The 16,504-nt window shown below is 38.4% G+C and overlaps 1 protein-coding gene across 9 annotated transcripts in view; it reads left to right on the top strand.

Annotated features, from left to right (window-relative positions):
* C1H12orf4 (chromosome 1 C12orf4 homolog) overlaps window positions 1–16,504 on the top strand; it is a 29,208-nt gene that overhangs the window by 592 nt on the left and 12,112 nt on the right. For 2 of the 9 annotated variants that reach the window (XM_034785055.1, XM_034785038.1), the window contains exons 2-10: window positions 1,826–2,020; window positions 2,299–2,444; window positions 3,259–3,440; window positions 6,571–6,670; window positions 6,754–6,875; window positions 8,434–8,540; window positions 9,282–9,479; window positions 11,869–12,007; window positions 15,807–15,883. In XM_034785055.1, the coding sequence (XP_034640946.1) occupies window positions 1,843–2,020; window positions 2,299–2,444; window positions 3,259–3,440; window positions 6,571–6,670; window positions 6,754–6,875; window positions 8,434–8,540; window positions 9,282–9,479; window positions 11,869–12,007; window positions 15,807–15,883 (1,249 nt within the window). In that variant the 5' untranslated portion in view covers window positions 1,826–1,842. The other 7 variants (XM_034785095.1, XM_034785087.1, XM_034785046.1 and 4 more) reach the window with 7 other exon arrangements.

The following is a 16,504-nucleotide window of genomic DNA, read 5'->3' as shown; positions in this document are numbered from 1 at the left end:
GTGAGGGCGGGGCCGTCCCGCCCGTGAGGAACAGCCCCCTCCCCCCGTCACTAGCGCCAGCCAGGGCAGGGAGCCCAGGCCCGGCTCGCGGTGCGGGGCCAGGCTCGCGACCCCCGCGCTCAGGCTCCCCCGCCCCCTGCTAGCGGTGACTGGCGGGACTGGCTTCTGCCTCGGGCGGGGTAAGGAGGCGGGACCGTTGGGTGTTTCTGCGCCTGAGCGCGCGGATGTTCTGCCCGGAGCCGGGGCTGCGTCATCCCCGAACGAACCCCCGTGCCGCGAGCTGCGCGAGCCACTCCCGAGCGTGGGCAGCGCCGGGCTCGGGGTTCTAACGCGTGTGTTGTGCTGGCCCGTGTGGACAGAAACCCTGGCTCTCATTCAGCCTTCCTAGCGCTGCAGGTCGGGAAAGGATCATTTAGTCTGATCGCCAATTTAACCTAGGCCACGGGGGACAGTGTGTCAGAGGAGGGTAAAATCTCAGACATCATTAACTCCTTCCTTCATTTGTGCAGTGGTGCAATAGAGAGCTTTTCTCCCCCCATTTCTTTCTCCCACCCTAAAAAATCCCAGGGTGCAGCTTCCCACTGATAGTAGGATGGTGTCCTGCAGGTGACAAACCACTTTTAATGCAGCCAACGAAGTTCTATCTGCATCAGGCCCTCTCTGCTCACATAAGCACAGGGGACATGGTCCCTCCTCCCCTCCATTCTTGTTTCATTAATGTATGTGGTTATAAAAAGTGAAAGAATTATTGTTTACTTTTTGCACTTCACCAAGTTTGGATATGACAATAAACTAGCCAGTTTCACTTTCTGTTCTCTTGGCCCAGTACAATGCTGTAAGGTTTGAGTTGCAAACCTTGCAAGGGTCTGTTTAAATACAAACAAACTGTTCTAATTTGTCAAGTATCAGAGAGGTAGCCGTGGTAGTCTGGATCTGTAAAAAGCGACAATGAGTCCTGTGGCACCTGATAGACTAACAGATGTATTGGAGCATAAGCTTGCATGGGTGAATACCCACTTCGTATTCTAATTTGCGGTGTTTTTTAATTCATGAAAACATATTCATTTTAGGTTTTGTAACTTAGGTCTTGTTAAAATTGTTCTATTACGTTTGTATAAACCCTTCAAAACAATTTTTATTCTAAAATGTACACTTAACCCAAAATATTCCCTCTCTGTTTTAATATATCTGCATTAAGAGTAGGTGAAATCCTAATTAACATGTATGGTCTCTTTGGGTCTGAAAATACAAATGCATACTATTGGACGCAGTGTTTGACTTCAACAAGGCTACTTATGGTAATTTGCACTACCCCAATAGCATGTTTGAGTTTAGGGGCCTAAGCCACGTTTTTCAGAAATGGGTGCTAAATCCATATTTAGTCATTAAAATCAGTGGAAGCTTCCAGGTGCTCAGCACTTTTGAAAATCAAGCAACTTATTTAAGTACCTAAATGTGATTTTTAGCAGTCTTAGGGCAAGTCTACACTATGGCACTACATTGGCTGTAGCGCATCTGGTGAAGACACACTATACAGATGGGAGAGCACTCTCCAGTTGGCATAATTACTCCACCTTGGCGAGAAGCAGAAGCTGTGTCGCTTGCCGGGAGACTTTTTCACATTCCTGAGCAATGTAAGTTATATCAGCTTAAGCTATAGTGTAGACCTGCCCTAAATATAGGCACCCATTTTTTTTTTTTTTTTTAAATGTTGGCTGTTATGTCCCCTTCCCTGAATATTTTAATTATTGCCAACTCATTTTGTGTTTCTCTTTGTTAACAGTTGAAATACATAAATATATAAAAGATATTGCTTATTATGCAGAAAATCAACCAAAGAAGATGAAGGCCAATAAAGGAAAAACCTGCACTAGAGAGAGAGAGTTTTTATATAAATTCAATGCTGGAAATCAGCGCTTAGTGCTTACAGTGCCTCTCAAATTTCCTGTGCAAGAAAATGCCAATCACTTGCATGGACGTCTAATGCTCCTGCACAATTTACCCTGCTTCATAGAAAATGGTGAGAATTGGGTTTGTAAATGATCAGTATTATATGTATTAATGTGCTGTGACATACTAAGCAAAATGATACTATTTCTAAAATGTTTTTAAAGGAATTTTTAATAATATTTAGCTGTTTTTATGGTTTAACTGCATATTAATATATGAGGAAGGAGTGTGGTCAAGTAAACTTAGCAGTTTTAAGTACGTGTTCATGCAGTTGTTAGAAATTTCCTTTTATTTTAACTATTCATAGTAAACTCTGGTTGATGACACATTCTTTTCTTATTACAATAGACTTAAAGCAATCTCTTAGTCAGTTCATAGAAGGAGAATCCATAAAAGATTATGATAAAGAAGCAGAGGCGGCCCTGGAAGCTGTGAAATCAGGAGAAGTGGACATACACCAGCTGGCAAATGCTTGGGCTAAAGCTTATACAGAGGTGAGACAAAATCTAAAATATGAATTTCCAGAGGTTTGCTACTTGTGTAGTCTTTCAAAATGTATGTAGGCAGCATTAGAAATTACACTGAAATTCAGTTTTACTGATCACCCCACGGGGTGATAATTTGGCTATTCAGATAAAATCTGAGGGCTCATTCTGCAAGTTCTTAATCATGTCTGTGGAACTATCCATGAAAGGACTATTCAGTAAGAGTTTGCAGAAATGAGCCCTCAGGGTTCAACTCCTATTGAAGTCTATGGGGTTGAACAGATGTAAATGGGGGCAGAATTTATCCTTATACTTTGCCTAAGACTTTTCCTATTGATACTGATGTGTTGGCCCCTTTTTTTACACAGATCAGTAGGAATTTTTGTTGGAGAGATCCAATTGGAAATGATTTAACTGATTTTTTTTTTTAAAAAGTATTCTCACAGGTAGATGATAAATCATTTTTATTCAAACTCAGTTTCAGGTAGAGAATCTTTTGTAGGGTTATCAGCTCATCCACATTTGGAGGTTGAGCAGCCCCTGTTCTATTATTTCCACCCTAATGTGCTGGGGGAGAGAATGGTTGTGATAGAAATTAAGGGAAAACAGAAGATGGAATGGGGAAATGGAGGAGAAAGAGAGAATTTCAAAGATAAAAGTAGATGGGGGAGAGAAGCCAAACTAGAAAAGGAAAATTTTAAATTTTGAACAGTGTACATTGGCACAAAAATTAACTCTGTCATTTTAAGTGACTTTGGTTCTGTGTGCTTGTTTAAAAATTTCCATAGCATTCTTTAAAATATTTGACTTTATTACTTTCTAGACAACATTAGAACATGCAAGACCTGAAGAACCCAGCTGGGATGAAGATTTTGCAGATGTGTACCATGATCTGATACACTCTCCAGCTTCTGAAACTCTGTTAAACCTGGAACACAATTATTTTGTTAGCATCTCAGAATTAATAAGTGAAAGAGACGTGGAACTGAAAAAATTACGAGAGAGGTATTTTTAAAATGTCTCATTAAACCTGATGGTTTCTATATGACTCTGTTACAAGCTTTGTAAATGAACAGTTAGCAATATAAGGCTTATTTTAGCTTTTTCCCTCTTTAAAAAGAGTACAGGTCAGTTAAAATGCAAAAATGTAACTCCATGTAATCACATTAATATGTTCAAGTTCCACATACATTGTGGAATATATATATATATATATAATATATATATTTTTTTTTAAGTACATCAGAATTAGGAAGCCTGCCAAACAATCAGTAGGGCCACTGGATGCTAAAGGATCACTCAAGGAAGACAAGGCTATAGCAGAAAAGCTAAATGAATTCTTTGCATTGGTCTTCACTGCAGAGGATGTGAGGGAGATTCCCACACCTGAGCCATACTTTTTAGGTGACAAATCTGAGGACTGTCCAAGATTGAGGTGTCACTAGCGAAGGTTTTGGAACAAATTGAAAATTAAACAGTAGTCAGTCACCGGGACCAGATGGTATTCATCCAAGTGATCTGAAGGAACTCAAATATGAAATTGCAGAACTACTAACTGGTATGTAACCTATTGTCAAATCAGCTTCTATACCAAATGACTGGAGATAGCTGATGTGATGCCAATTTTTTAAAAAGGCTCCAGAGGTGATCCTGGTAATTACAGCCCATAAGTCTACAGTACCAGGGAAATTAGTTGAAAGTAAAATATAGTAAAGAACAGAATTATCAGACACAGAGATGAACGTGATATGTTGGGGAAGAGTCAGCATGGCTTTTGTAAAGGGTAATCTTGCCTCACCAATGTATTGGAATTCTTTGAGGGGTTCAGCAAAGGTGGGCAAGGGTGATCCAGTGGATATAGTATATTTGGACTTTCAGAAAGCCTTTGACAAGGTCCCTCACCCTCTTAAGCAAAGTAAGCAGTCATGGGATAAGAGGGAAGGTCCTCTCATGGATCAGTAACTGGTTAAAAGACGGGAAAGAAAGGGTAGAAACAAATGGTCAGTTTTCACAGTGGAGACAGGTAAATAGTAGTGGTGTCCCCCAGGGATCTGTATTGAGACCAGTGCTGTTCAACATATTTATAAATGAACTGGAAAAAGGGATAAACAGGGAGGTGGCAAAGTTTGCAGACAATACAAAATTACTCAGGATAGTTAAGCCCAAAGCAGACTGAGAAGAATTCTCTGTTCTGTTCATTCCCTCTGAAGAATCTGGCACTGACTACTGTCAGAAGATGGGATACTGGGCTAGGTGGACCGTTGGTCTGATCCAATATGGCCATCATTATGTTCTTGTTGTATTTTTAAAAGGAATGTCATATATAGACAATGCAACATTTATTTCTTTAGGGTCTAGAAAACACAAAAAGGCCCCTATACAAAAGGTCCAGTACCTTTTAACATGCCTGAAGTAATGCAAACCAACAACTTCCTCACATCAAAAGAGGGAGAAAAGACCTCCACTCCAGCCAATGATTATAGCTTATAATACATATTATTGGAACATTGGATTCTAGATAACTGATAGACTGTTGAAAAGCTGCAAAAAGCCTCTTTATCCACTAGGAAAAGTATATGCAATGCTTTCCTCTTTAGAGCAGAAATAAAAGCTAAGCTGAAACATTAATACACAGAAAAATATATAACAATATAAAATATTAGTTAAAAAGGGACAGTTGTCAGGCGTCATTGTATTAACACCAAAGTGTCCCAATTACATAGTTTGTTGAGTAGCAAGTGAAGGTAAATATCTCAAAACCTCAACCTTCTGATATTATGCCCACATTAGACAGTGCATGCATACCTATTTAGTTTTTTCTCCCAGTATGAAGTTACTTTATTCATGACCGTTATGGAGACATTAAATTGCTACAATATGGTTATAGTATGAGGTTCTGACTACTAGTGAATTATTTTCTCAGTGAATCACATGTATGTATAAGCAGAAACAGAGCATATGAAAATAACTCCACATTCTATCTTGCAGAGCTTTGCTATGGCATAACTGTGTATTGACTTCAGTGGAATTTATTTTCATGTATTTTGCATGACCATGAATCTTCATATGTAAGGGACTATTGAAGTTACACCAATTGAATGTAGGCATTATACATTCTATTTACACATGACCTGATTCGAAAACCCTGCCCCTAGGTTTTAAATAGCTGTTTTGTGCAAGGTATTGCTGCCAGTTCTGTGCTATGTTGAGCTGATCTTTCCTTGGAGAAAAGTGTGCCTGCAAAAGAAATGATGAGGCAAGTGACAAAAGAGGATTAAGGAAAGGAAAAGAGAGTTTAGCTGAGCTGGCTTAGATGATTGGTGGTTATGTGCTACTGAATCTTTCTTACTTTGAACGTAGCTCACACTGGAAGTTAGTTCAATATAAAATGATTTGGTAGTCTCAGTCCAGTTTCTGGTGGTTAGGTATCCACATCACAGAAACACTACCAGTTGATAATCTCACTGGACTGAATAGGTTCAGAAATTAAACTATCGTTTCAACACAACAGGTACTCCCTTCAACTCAGAATTGGGAGAAGTTTGTCCTGCTCTGTTTCTGTAAAAAGGATTTTAGTATCCAGGTTCCTTAATTTAACACACTTCACCTGCTTTAATTTTTTAAAGGGAAAAAGATTAAAATAAACTGTATTTAAACTATTTTCAACAAACAAAACAATGACATCCTTCTGATATGCTGAGATTTGAAAAGTTGCTTCTGCACATGTGGAAATTGACTTTTTAAAAAATGGTTGGTGTTACTGATCCTCAAACAGTGTATAAAAAGTTCACTCTTAAAAGGAGTCAACCAATAGCATTTATCTAATGCTAACAAACCATCCTACACATGGTTTGTTAGCACTGGATAAAAAATTGCATAAAAATCTGCTTGCTTTACACAAATATTCCCAGTGAAGTCCCTTGCACTACGTATGTGGATAAGTTGGGTGGGTTTGGCGCTGGATTTCTGATTTTTTGCCTTCAAGCTTAATTTTATATTTAAACCTACCTTGAGAATGAAAATAATGATGTAATTGACAGCTATAAGTAGCTAAGCTTTCAACATTGGCAGAGACATCCAGAAAGTTTACTGAATGTAACTGTGCATTGGTCTAAATGATTGGCTTCTGATTTAGACAAGGAGCAGAAATGGATAAGGTGATGCAAGAACTAGGAAAGTCGCTAACAGATCAAGATGTAAATGCGTTGGCTGCTCAGCATTTTGAATCCCAACAGGTAAATTAAGTTCAGTGAATTGGAATAAATCATGCAAAGAATTGTCTTAAAAATGAATTGGTTGGAATGATGTCTACTTTTAGGTTTTGGAGAATAAATGGACCAGTGAACTAAAACAGTCCACCGCCATCCAAAAACAGGAGTATCAGGAATGGGTGATAAAACTTCATCAAGATCTAAAAAATCCCAACAACAGCTCAATCAGGTATTTATCTCTGCTGTAAAGTTCTCTTTTAAATATTCTTTCTGTTCAACAACAGTAATTTACAGGACTCGCTTTTTAGTAATTGTTCTCTAATAGTCATTTAAATTGAAAATATATATTGAAAGGCTGAGAGCCACTGAAAATAGAACCATCACATGTTCTTTTATAGAAGAGAGAAAATATAGAACACTCTGCATGGGCTTAAATTATGTCTTTAAGTTGTGTCTTCCTACTTTACCTTACTATTTAAAATGTATATTTCTAATATAATGTTCCAGAATGCATTCTGAGGTCATTTATGGATGGTTTTTTTATGGGTGTAAGCTGGTGTAGCTCCAGAGTTGTCAGTATATACTAGTTGAGTTTCTGACCCTTGTTTCTGATTTTCAGAGTACCAAGGGCTGTAGGTCCTTAGCACATCTGAAAATCATGCACAAAGTCTCAAGTCAGGTGGTACCCAAAAACGGAGCTACGCCAACTTCGGCCCCAGTTCTGCAAATGCTTGTGGATGGAGTAGTCCTGTTGAGTTTAATAGAACTACTCACAAGAGTTCATAGGATTGAGATCTTTACTAATAGTTACAAAAGTTGGAGTCTTAATTTTTTTAATTAAAGCTTTAATTAGGCAGAAACAGATGGGGCACCTGGGAAGTGCTAATACAGCATGCCATCTCTTACTGTTTCAGCTGCACCCAGCTGTGAGAGGAGACTGAAAAGTGTTTAATGATTAACTTTAATTGATTTGGAAGATGCTGTTTACACAGTGGAGAGAATAAAAATTAAATCTCAGTTTTTAAAAATAATACAGTATTATTCAACTTGATACTCATTACTTTTTTATTTTTCCTTTTTGTGACATTTATGTCTTAGTCGTCTTCTAATGTTGCAGAAACAAACATGTTTTATTTATTTGTGCATGAGCTGCACTAAGCATGTTGACAATACTGTTTTCTGGAAACAGTGTTTGTCTTCTGCCGGGGAATCCAGCAAGGGGAGCTTGTGTTCTTAATATACCACAAAAGAAATCGAGACTTTCATATCATTCATGATGAGCAAACAGTGGTGGATTTTTTTCTTTTTTAAAGGAGTGTTTAAAAGCTTTCCTACCAGATTGTAATGATTTAAAAGTAGGTCTAATTTGAAGCTCACATTCCTTTGATATTCCATTTTAAAACATCCACAAATGGATTTTTATAAAATCCAGCAACTGCAGAATTATTTACTGGATGCTCTCAACAGCTAGGTTAAGAGGGGAAATCCAATATTTTTTTTTTAATCTTCAATCTCCCCTCTTTATAGTGGAATCTGTGACTTCTGCTCAGTTTAGGATAGAGCTGGGATTTGGAATCTCTCTGGGCCATACCGCTGTATTTTAATTATAAGGCTGCAGCAATCTGCTCTGTTTCATGCAAATTATATGCAGCCTTTTGGCTTCCACAGATCAGTTGGGCAAAACTTGTATGTCCCTAACACAAAACAAAACAAATTTCTGCATTTGAAAAGAAGGACATTAATGATAAACCTACTAGAGCTTTTAAATGTATTTTAATGGATTTCAGTGAGGAAATTAAGGTTCAACCCAGTCAGCTGAGAGAATCTGTAGAAGGCAATGGAAGAATTTATGAAGAGCAGAGACAGTTAGAAGAAAGTTTTACTATTCATTTGGGTAAGTATAATAACATGATCCCATAGATAATTGAGCACTGAATTCTCAAGAAGCCATTAAGCTGAAGTGTAATTGTACAGAATCATACTTAGTACTGAGAATAAGTGACAAAGTATTAATATAATACCTAGTATAAGGCATCTTGATCTGTTGTATTTAAACAATAGCCTTGCCTTAGTAGCTAACTGAAAAACTCTTTCCAGGGAAAATTTCAGGATACAGATAAAATTGTTTTTTTTTTACCTAGAGCCTGATTCAGCTTCTGTTGAAGTCAATGACAAAAGTTAAGAGTTGGATTGAACTCCAAAAAAGAATTTCCAAACATTAAATATTTAAAATGAACAATTTAAATTTGTTTATGCAATTGTATTTTTTTAATATTTGACATGTGCTGACAACCTACATATTTCTTCCTCTGTCTCATGGTGGAGGATGGGACTTGTTTAGAGGCCTAGATTTACCTTCCTTTATCATACACACATGGTCTTAGCAGACCCTTTAGTCTTGTAAATTGCTACTATCGGTAGTATAAAATCTTGACACCTTTATAGATGCTAAATGCACTCATTACCCTCATTTGATTATTTGTTGTGTATCTTCATTCTAAGTTTTGGTCACACACATGCACAATGCATATTTGAGCATTAAAGGGTTGATAGCAATGAATATTCTAGTTCGTTATTTAGTAATATATCTGAAGTTGTTTGTATTCAGCACTCTTTGGGTTTGCTTTCTACACAGGAGCCCAGTTGAAAACTATGCATAATTTGAGATTATTGAGAGCTGATATACTGGACTTCTGTAAACACAAACGCAATCACCGAAGTGGAGTAAAGCTTCACAGACTTCAAACTGCATTGTCACTCTATTCAACTTCTCTTTGTGGCCTGGTTTTATTGGTAGACAACCGAATCAGTTCATACAGTGGCATCAAAAGAGGTAAGTCATCTAATTCAGTGCATTGTTGAAGCGAACACCAAAGTTACCCTTGCAGTCTTTACTTTTGCTCCCTATCCCTTCTCAAAAAGAAGCAATTCCTATAAAACTTGATTTTACCACAAGTCCTCCATTTCTCTCTTTATCTGACAGATCTCAAATCTTGTAGCTGAATTTGCTTCAGCTTATCTCTGTCCTCCAACATACTACTAAAATAGTCTTAAGTGTCTGGATCCCTCTCTCACTTGCCTATTCTGGAACTTGCTTAATAATAATAATAATAATAATAATTAATAGTATTTCCAGAGTTTGCTGCACTGCCTATATCTTTACAAAGATAAAGGTTTTCACAGTTGGGTGCCTAAAGCTAGGCTTTAAAGTCCATATTTAGGCATCTTTATAAAAAAAAAAAAAAAAAAAAAAAAAAAAGCCAGAGTTTCAGAAGTGTTGAGAACTGCAAATTTGAGTGGAAGTCAATGAAAGTTGTATGTGCTTTCTGCTCCAGAAAACGGAACTGGTAGCAGTTGTGAGAGCACTCCTTTTAAATAGCTAGACTTGTATAAATGGTTAGCCACTGTGGGCAAGGCAACTGAAATTTTATTTGCCCCAGTTCCAATCTTGGCCACATCGGCTTTCTCTGAACCGCATTACAGACCTCTCCCAGCTTCCGCCTGAAATTCAGTACAAAAATGTTTACATTTCAAATGTTTGTTTTGGCCAGAGCCACTGTTACTGGTTGGGTCTCCTGTCCCTGACATCCTGTTGTATCCTTTCCTTAAAAAATACTTCCAGTGAGAAGTAAAGTATTCCAAGAGAATAAAAACAGAGTAGCAGAAGAAACTGCATCATGATATAATTGCCATTACTACTATTTCTAGTCTGCTTCAGATCCTAAAAGTATGTTTCATACTCACAATAATTATTTTTTACTTATTTCAGTTTATCAAAACAGACAAAAAGCTGCTTGTCCTAATCCCTAGATGTTGTTTAGAAGTCATAATAAACAAAGATTTAAAAAGGCAGCAACTTCTATCATATATAGCAGCAACTAATTAGACCTTAGAGCTAAGGGGGGAAAATGTCTTCTGCCTAAAAATTACTTCTTAAGAAACATTCCCAAAAGCCCTCTTAAGATTAACCTGGTCACATACCAGGGAGGTCAACAAGGTATATAAAAATTCTTACTTCCTAACTTTTCAATCATTAGCTTCCTTATTTAGCGAATAATAGCAAAAGCATCGTGTGCACTCTACACATTTTGAAGGTATTTTCCCATTCAGTTTGTTTTTAATAACAAATAAAAACCTGAACCTGGTGACTTTTATTTAGAGAGTGACTGGAGGAAAATTCTTAGGCCTTGATCCTGCAACATAAATCTACAAGTGGACTGTAGAGCCACAATGAAGATAATGGGGCTCCATAGGTGCACAGCAATCTGCCCATGCAGTAAGCATTGTGGGATCAGGGCTGTGTTATTTGTTCAGGGCTGACAGTGTGCTCAGTACAGTAGAAGAAAGTCTTATAACTTACTTTGATAGTCTCGCTTATTTAGCCCCCATGTTGCAGATATTTTAGAACTATCCATGTGAAGCATGTGTATATTAGGGCCTGCAAAGATTTCTAAATCCTTATGTTTGCTTATGGGAGTAGTCCCATTGAAACAAGTGGGGGGGGGAGAGAGAGAGTGTGTGTGTGTGTGTGTGTGTGTGTGTGTCCCCGTCCTAGCAAAATGGGGCCTTGATCTTAGTTGGAGCCTTTATGCACCTCTGAAATACTAATAATCATTAATTTTGAACCAGAATTGCACTTTGATCTAAGGAGATGCATACTATTGTTCACAGAAAGGATAAGGAGTCTGCTACCAGCTGGGGCAATCTTCTGTAGTTGTAAGGTCTGTGTTTTTGGTGTTGGAGGACTAGGGTTCTGATTCTGGCTTCCTAGATATGTTGTGTGAGAAATTTAACTATTAATTCATTTTGTCTGCAGCACATAACTTTTTACACTAGTAGTCATACCAGTTGTTGGTAACTAACACTCTGACACATTTCACTAAAATATTTATGGTAGGTACCAACAAAAGAGGTTACAGCATTCAAATGTATATGTCTTACAAAATAAGAGAGAAAACTAATTCATGCACACAGTATTTGTTTGGTTCAGGCATGGTCTTTTAGGTTACTTGGTATGTAATATCAGTCTTTGAAGATTTTCCTTTTTAAATAATCCATTTATTTAAAAAATGTTCTAGCTCTCTTGTAAATTGTTTGAATTTCAAGTGGAGCATAGTAGATACATTTGCTATTCTCACTAGCTTGCTAGAGTACTAGCACAAAATTATATAATATTTGCAGACAAAAGCCGCAACTTGTGTGTTAAACTTACTTTCTTTTAGATTTTGCAACAGTTTGCCAAGAATGCACAGATTTCCATTTTCCTGGGATTCAAGAGCAGCTTGAAATTGTGCAGCAGGTTGTACTTTATGCTAGAGCACAGCGCAGCAGTAAGTCAAAAAGACAGCATGGTCAGTGTCAATCAGAATTATTTTTCTTAAAATAGAACATCCCTGTGACTAAATGCTTTGTGTGTGTCTGTATGGGCAAGTTACTCTGTACTCTCTGTATGGGCAAGTTACTCTCTGTACCTCAGTTTCCCTCTATGTAGAATGGGGATGTACCTCCATAAAGCACTTTGGGATTGGGTGCGGGGGAGAGATAGTTTATTAGATCGCTTCTGTCTCTTGAAGCATAAATGGTCTGCCAAACTGATTGTCTGAAACTAACATACAAAATTTGCAATAAAAGTAAGCTAGAGAGCTCCGAGAAGACAGAAACATTAGGGATATCTGTGGTTTCCAATATAAGTTACTTTTACTTTGCTTCATAGCAGTAATTCAGCCAGCTCTCATTTTAATTTGTCTTTTTAAAGGTTCATATGTAGGCAGAAAAACATTCATCTGTTAGGTCCTTTCTCTTCTTGACACTTAAATCTTTAGAGATCTCCGAAAGACAGGATCCAATATCTGTTATGTAGTAAGCAAAGAGTAATTGTCTTCTTTGATATTGTTTACTCTAACTGGCACTGAATTAGTTTTAGACTCATTGGTCCTGGTGTGGAGAAAGCTATCTGGCACAATTTTATAACTTTTACCAGTCCCTCTGATAATGCCTGGAGCAACATTAGTATTATCCCTTTCCAAGCTACTGATGAGCAGAGATCAAGGATTCAAATGTGCACTTTAATATAGTGCACATTGCCATATATCCTAAGCTTCTACACTCATGCATGTGTATCCTGTAATGATTGTAACATCTTTGTGTGTCCTGTCAAAAGGTAGGCTCAAGCCCTAAAAGAAAATACTATAAGAAAAGCTAATTGTTATGACATTTTCACAAACTCTGTATAGCCGGAGTCAAATTTTTAAAAGAAAAAAGATACAGGTACTCTTCCAGTGTCCTCCCACAAAAGAAGCTGCCTGCTTGAGAGGCCACTCGTGATAGATTGAGCAGATAATTGAGACCTCATTTGGAGTACTGTGTGCAGTTCTGGTCTCCCATGTTTAAAAAAGATGAACTCAAACTGGAACGGGTGCAGAGAAGGGCCACTAGGATGATCAGAGGAATGGAAAACCTGTCGTATGAAAAGAGACTAGAGGAGCTTGGGTTGTTTAGTCTGACAAAGCGAAGGCTGAGGGGGGATATGATTGCTATCTTTAAATATATTAGAGGGATTAATACGAGGGAGGGAGAAGAATTATTCCAGCTTAGTACTAATGTGGATACGAGAACGAATGGATATAAACTGGCCGTGGGGAGGTTCAGGCTTGAAATTAGACGAAGGTTTCTGACCGTCAGAGGGGTGAAATATTGGAACGGCCTTCCGAGGGAAACGGTGGGGGCGACGGACCTGTCTGGTTTTAAGATTAAGTTAGATAAATTTATGGAGGGAATGGTTTAATGGTATAACATAGTAGTCAAGGAAAACCAAGAAATGGTAGGTAAATTGTATAATGGCTGACGGGGTCAGGCTGGAGACTCTTGCCTATATGCTCGGGGTCTTACTGATCGCCATATTTGGGGTCGGGAAGGAATTTTCCTCCAGGGCAGATTGGCTGAGCCTCTGGAGGTTTTTCGCCTTCCTCCGCAGCATAGGGCAGGGATCTCTAGCAGGAGGGTTTCTGCCGATTGAAGTCACCTAAAACAGGATTGGGGACTTCAACAGCAGAGTCCAGGGAAGGGGTAGGGACGGTTTTATGGCCTGCAGCATGCAGGGGGTCAGACCAGATGATCATAATGGTCCCTTCTGACCTTAAAGTCTATGAGTCTATGAGATAATCAAAATATGATTGTGTATGTCCTCTAGGCTTGTTTACCTCTCAGTGGTGTTCAAATATACCGATAGGTTCTCCTGGATGCCTTGGCTCCATCTTTATTTTTCTCCCCTTCAATCAAGTGGCAGTATCTCCACATTCATGAGGACAAAATGAGATGTTAGTTATACTTGAAATACACCAGCAACTGAATTAATGCCCTGTGTGATGAATGGGGAAATTCACCCCTCTTAGAGCTATTGTTCCAGTCTGTCTGTAAACTTGGGCACACGATATGGCATTGGTTAACAGAAAAGACTTAATTAAAAAAAAAATCTTGAGATTCTGATGCACAAAGTGGCAGCTTGGGAAAGGTTCTGGCATGCCGTACCTTCTCCCTCTCTCTGATTTAAGCCTGCCTATAGCAATGGACAAATTTTAGTCTGATTTATTTTTTTTATTTTCTGTCTAAAGATTTAGAAATTTCAATAATGTGGAGGGAGTTACTATTTTTTCCTTCACAACCATTGGGTAGTAAAGAAGAGAATATCCTAACTAACAGGAGGACTGGGGGGAAGTGTATCATTCACCCCTCTACCTTGTATTTACAAGTGGCTAAGAGATTGCACAAAATGACAGGAAATCTTCAACCACATGCTGTTGAGGCAGTACTCATTCTTTTGTTTTCATGCAAAGAAGTACTTATGTGGTTTAAGTGAGTCAGTAACGTGAGTAGGCTCAAAAAAGTATATAGAGAAACTATTTTCCTTTAGGAACCAGCATGTTGTAGTAGACAGTCTTATGAAAATAGTTTTCAGTATTTTTTTTTTTTACTTCCGGTTTTATGTAAACATCTCCATAATTTTCCTTGATACAAAGTAGTACCGATAATTCATTTCATGTAGTAAATCATTGTTGTTTTCTTATTTTTATACTTCTTTTAAATTCTTTTTGTATAAAATGAATGGTAAATTGTTGGTTATATGTTAATGGGCTTCCATAAACATTTATGTTCCTGTTTGCAAAATCAAGTTACTGCTCTCCTCTTATCTGTAAGACTCTAATGTGACTTTAGAGCAGGGATCGGCAACCTTTGGCACACGGCCCACCAGGGTAAGTCCTCTGGCGGGCTGGGCTGGTTTGTTTACCTGCCACGTCCACAGATTCTGCCAATCACAGCTCCCACTGGCCGCAGTTCGCCGCTCCAGGCCAATGAGGGCTGCGGGAAGTGGCGTGGGCCGAGGGATGTGCTGGCTGCTGCTTCCCGCTGCCCCCATTGGCCTGAAGCAGTGAACCGCAGCCAGTGGGAGCCATGATCGGCTGAACCTGTGGACGTGGCAGGTAAACAAATTAGCTTACCCTGGCGGGCCACGTGCCACAGGTTGCCGATCCCTGCTTTAGAGAATTAAGACCATAAAAATAAATGAGAATTAGGAGACCAAGGGGGGGCGAGGGCAGCTTTAAGAAAGAAAAGCAGTGGTTCTCAACCTATTTACCATATTGGGCCACATATGCAGCTCTGTGTTATGTGGGCCACATCCACACAGTATGCATACTACCTGTATGGCCCTGAGGATGTTACATGGGCTTCAGCTGTGTGCTGATTAGGCCCCAGGTGGGCCATGAGTTGAGAACCACTGGCCTAGAGTGACTATATATTTATGCGTCCCCAACATCATAGTATCTGAGTGCCTTGCAAGTACAGTGAAATAACAATCTTTCTTCCTTCCAAGTCTGTTCATAGCATTCTGTTTCTATTATATTTTGAGTGCATTTGGTTTTCGGAGCACGCCTAAATAAAGGACTGCTGTGTGAAAGCGAAGTCAGAGATGATTTTGCAATTCGGACCTGATCCAAAGCCTACTAAAGTCCATTAAAAGACTTGCATTAATTTCAGAGGGCTTTGGATCAGCTCCTAAATTCTTAAAATGTGATGAGTGAAAATATTTAATGTCCGTTTACCAAGGCTAATGTAATACATAGCTTATATACAATGTACAGTATTTAATGGTTACATTACATACAGATTCAGTAAACAGAAATGGTGGAAATGAAGATAAGTCCAAGAATATTGAACGAAACCAATCAAATATTTTGCCTGGTGAGTACTATTATGAGGATTTGTATTTTTTTTTTTAAAGCAGACTGTGCTTTATAGATACATATTTTTCTAGTTCTAAATTCAGAGCACAAATTTGAAACTAAACACAGCTTGCCCTGAATCAGAGAGAAGGGGTGTTCTTGTGGCTAAGGCACGGGTCTGGATGTCAGGACATCTGGTTTCTATTCCCAGCTTTGCCACTGACTTGCCATGTGACTTTGGGAAAGTCGCTTAACCAGTCTGTGCCTAAGATTTGTTTTGCTAATAAAAAAACAACCCACCTTACAATATTTGAAGGAGTATTGAAATATTTTCAGAAAACAATTGTCTTTTAAAATAGTTGATTCTGGTCACTATTGCTGTGATCCAGCAAAGCACTTAAGCATGTGCTTAACTTTAAGCAAATGAGTAGTCCCACTAAAGTCAGTGGGACTACTCATACACTTAAAATTAAGCATATTCTTAAATGCTTTATTTAACCAGGGACTTCAGGAGGAAATCTCTCATTGCTTCTCTGTATGTGTTGTCCCATTAGTAAGAAAAGTTTATGTAGAAATGATTTGAACATCTACACACAATTTGTGCACTATTTAGAAACAGCTTTAGTTGAATCAGGGTAAT

Source organism: Trachemys scripta, chromosome 1 (genome assembly GCF_013100865.1).
Source record: "Trachemys scripta elegans isolate TJP31775 chromosome 1, CAS_Tse_1.0, whole genome shotgun sequence".
In the NCBI taxonomy this organism is placed as follows: domain Eukaryota; kingdom Metazoa; phylum Chordata; order Testudines; family Emydidae; genus Trachemys; species Trachemys scripta.
The sequence above is the reverse complement of the archived record's forward strand: the minus strand, read 5'-3'. Positions and strand labels throughout refer to the sequence as shown.